Here is a 2,221-nt window from a genome sequence, read left to right on the forward strand (position 1 = left end):
AACCAGGTTGAGGTGGCCGGCATCGCCAGGGATTAAATGTGCAACCACCCAACAGAAGTTGGAGCGCATCACAACACAACAACAATAAATGATATAAGTAATAAATAGAGATTTATAACGATATAGATTTTATTGAAAGTACAAACGTATCTAAAACCAAAATTCACGATAAATTTTTTGGTCATGGTGAGCATATGTTTCTATAGTGAAATTGAAGTTTATTTAAGTTGAATCTGTAAAAAACGCAACATTTTACAGTAATAATTTGCATATGTTCCTCCTATTTGTATTTTTCTGACATAAAACTGCTACAAGAAGGGGCTGATTAGTAACAGTTAGGAAATACATACTCAAACAAATCATTGTAGGTATCAAACGTCCCAACAACTAGACAAAACAACAAAATGGCGCGGATAAATAACTACATGCCATTTCTTTTAGCAATATCTATTTAAATACACGCTAAGATCAAGCACAGCCATGCAAACCGAAAACGCAGAAGACCTTTCTTTTCTCTTCGAAATAGTGGCATTAGACGATGCGGAATCCCAAATCCCACAGGTCACCGACGACTTCACCGCCAGCGTAAAAGCACTTAAGGCGATGAACCTTTCGACGGCCGACTCAACATGGCAATCCATGTTCTCCGCCAACAGCAAACCAAAGGAATGGTCGGAAGCGAAAAACCAATTTAAAGGTGCGGCCTTCGAAATTGACTGGGAAAAGCAATGGCCGAAGTGGTTGAAAGACTACAACCTTCAGCAGTCCGGCAGTGGAACGTCAAAATGGCTGCAGCAGAACCCGCCGCCGAACGCGGGGTATGCAAGAGACAGAGCACATGCCTTTATCAACGCAACCCTAACGGAAATAGAAGCTGAGGAAATAACGTACACTGAACAAAAGAAGAAAGCGACTGAAACACTTCCCAAGGCGGAAAAACAGAAAGTGCTAGAAGCGTTCTACGGGCAAGGGGCCAGTAAGACGAAAAAGACGGGAGCACACACGGTGACAGGCGACGGGCAATACACGGCCACGTGTGTAGCGAACGGCGGAATTTCGCTCTTCAACGACATGAAGTGCATTTGCGGCACACAGGACGGAGAAGCGACCGACGAATGCGGCAAAGATATAACACTTACATTCAACAGAGAAAGAGCGGCCAGCATAAAAAACCTCAAAGCCGTCTGCGGCGATACACAGAAAACTCCTTTCACAGCACCGCAACTCCGAGCTTTAATGGCCGCGCTCGCGTCAAAGATCAGAGCCACACAAAAGCACTAACGACAGAGTACTGCACATCGGAAAGGTGGGAGCGGCAACAGCGTGTGCCGGAACAACCGGTGAGCTTTGCGTTCAGTACACGAAGCATTTTGCGGCGGGCGGCAAAGGCATCCACAGTATCCCATGAGTCGCAAAGCTGACAGAAGCGGTCGACGACTTAGACAGCGCAGCAAAGGCCGCAGAAAAGCCAATGCTATATCAAAACAGATTTTGGCTGAGGCTAAAAACGCAATGCGCATCTACAAAACGACCAAACCAGTGCCACAAGTTAGCAATCAACGGACAACAGAAGTTAACCCAATAAAAGTCAACGAAGACTGCAGTAAACGCCAAACAAACACCACCTGCACAGCGGACAATAACTGCAAATGGGATAGCAAAGAAAAGAACGAAGGGGATTTATGCAAACCTAAAGAGGAAGAACAGAATACAAGCCAAGTAACAGGAGATGGAACTCCAGGAACAACAACAGAGAAATGCAAAGGAAATTGGAGCCCGCGTGCCCAAGCCTCCTGAATGTAAATAGGATGGAAATGTGCAAAGATTCTAGAACTCTTGTAATAACGAAATTTGCTCTGACATTTATTGACTTTGTGAGTTTGGTGTAATTTTGAGAATTCTAAAATTCAAAGAATATTTTTTCAATTTTATGAAAATTATGAAATTTTCTTTTTGAGTGAATTTGTTATGTTTTTACCCATTTTGGTGAAAATAAGCAAATTAGTCAAATTTTTAAAAATGTGAAAAATATTAAAATTTAGCAAAAAATATTATGACAGTGATATATAAATGCAACTATGTTGGGAAAAGGAGTAAAAAAGTAAGTTCTATTGTAAAATTATTAATTTAGCAAATTTTGTTTATTTTATGGATATTAGCTAGCTTTAAGGCTACAATAGTAAGACTAGTAATAATAATGATGATAATGATAATAATAGGA

At 41.2% G+C, this 2,221-nt stretch overlaps 1 pseudogene across 1 annotated transcript; it reads left to right on the forward strand.

Moving 5' to 3' along the window:
* The first annotated feature begins 459 nt into the window (after nucleotides 1–459).
* On the forward strand, nucleotides 460–1,420 carry TEOVI_000831600:pseudogene (annotated as a pseudogene). The gene is given in 2 exon segments: nucleotides 460–1,278; nucleotides 1,280–1,420. Coding segments are annotated over 2 exon segments (960 nt in total).
* Nucleotides 1,421–2,221: the final 801 nt, after the last annotated feature.

Source organism: Trypanosoma equiperdum (assembly GCF_001457755.1).
Source record: "Trypanosoma equiperdum strain OVI genome assembly, contig: ctg_1228, whole genome shotgun sequence".
Classification (NCBI taxonomy): domain Eukaryota; phylum Euglenozoa; class Kinetoplastea; order Trypanosomatida; family Trypanosomatidae; genus Trypanosoma; species Trypanosoma equiperdum.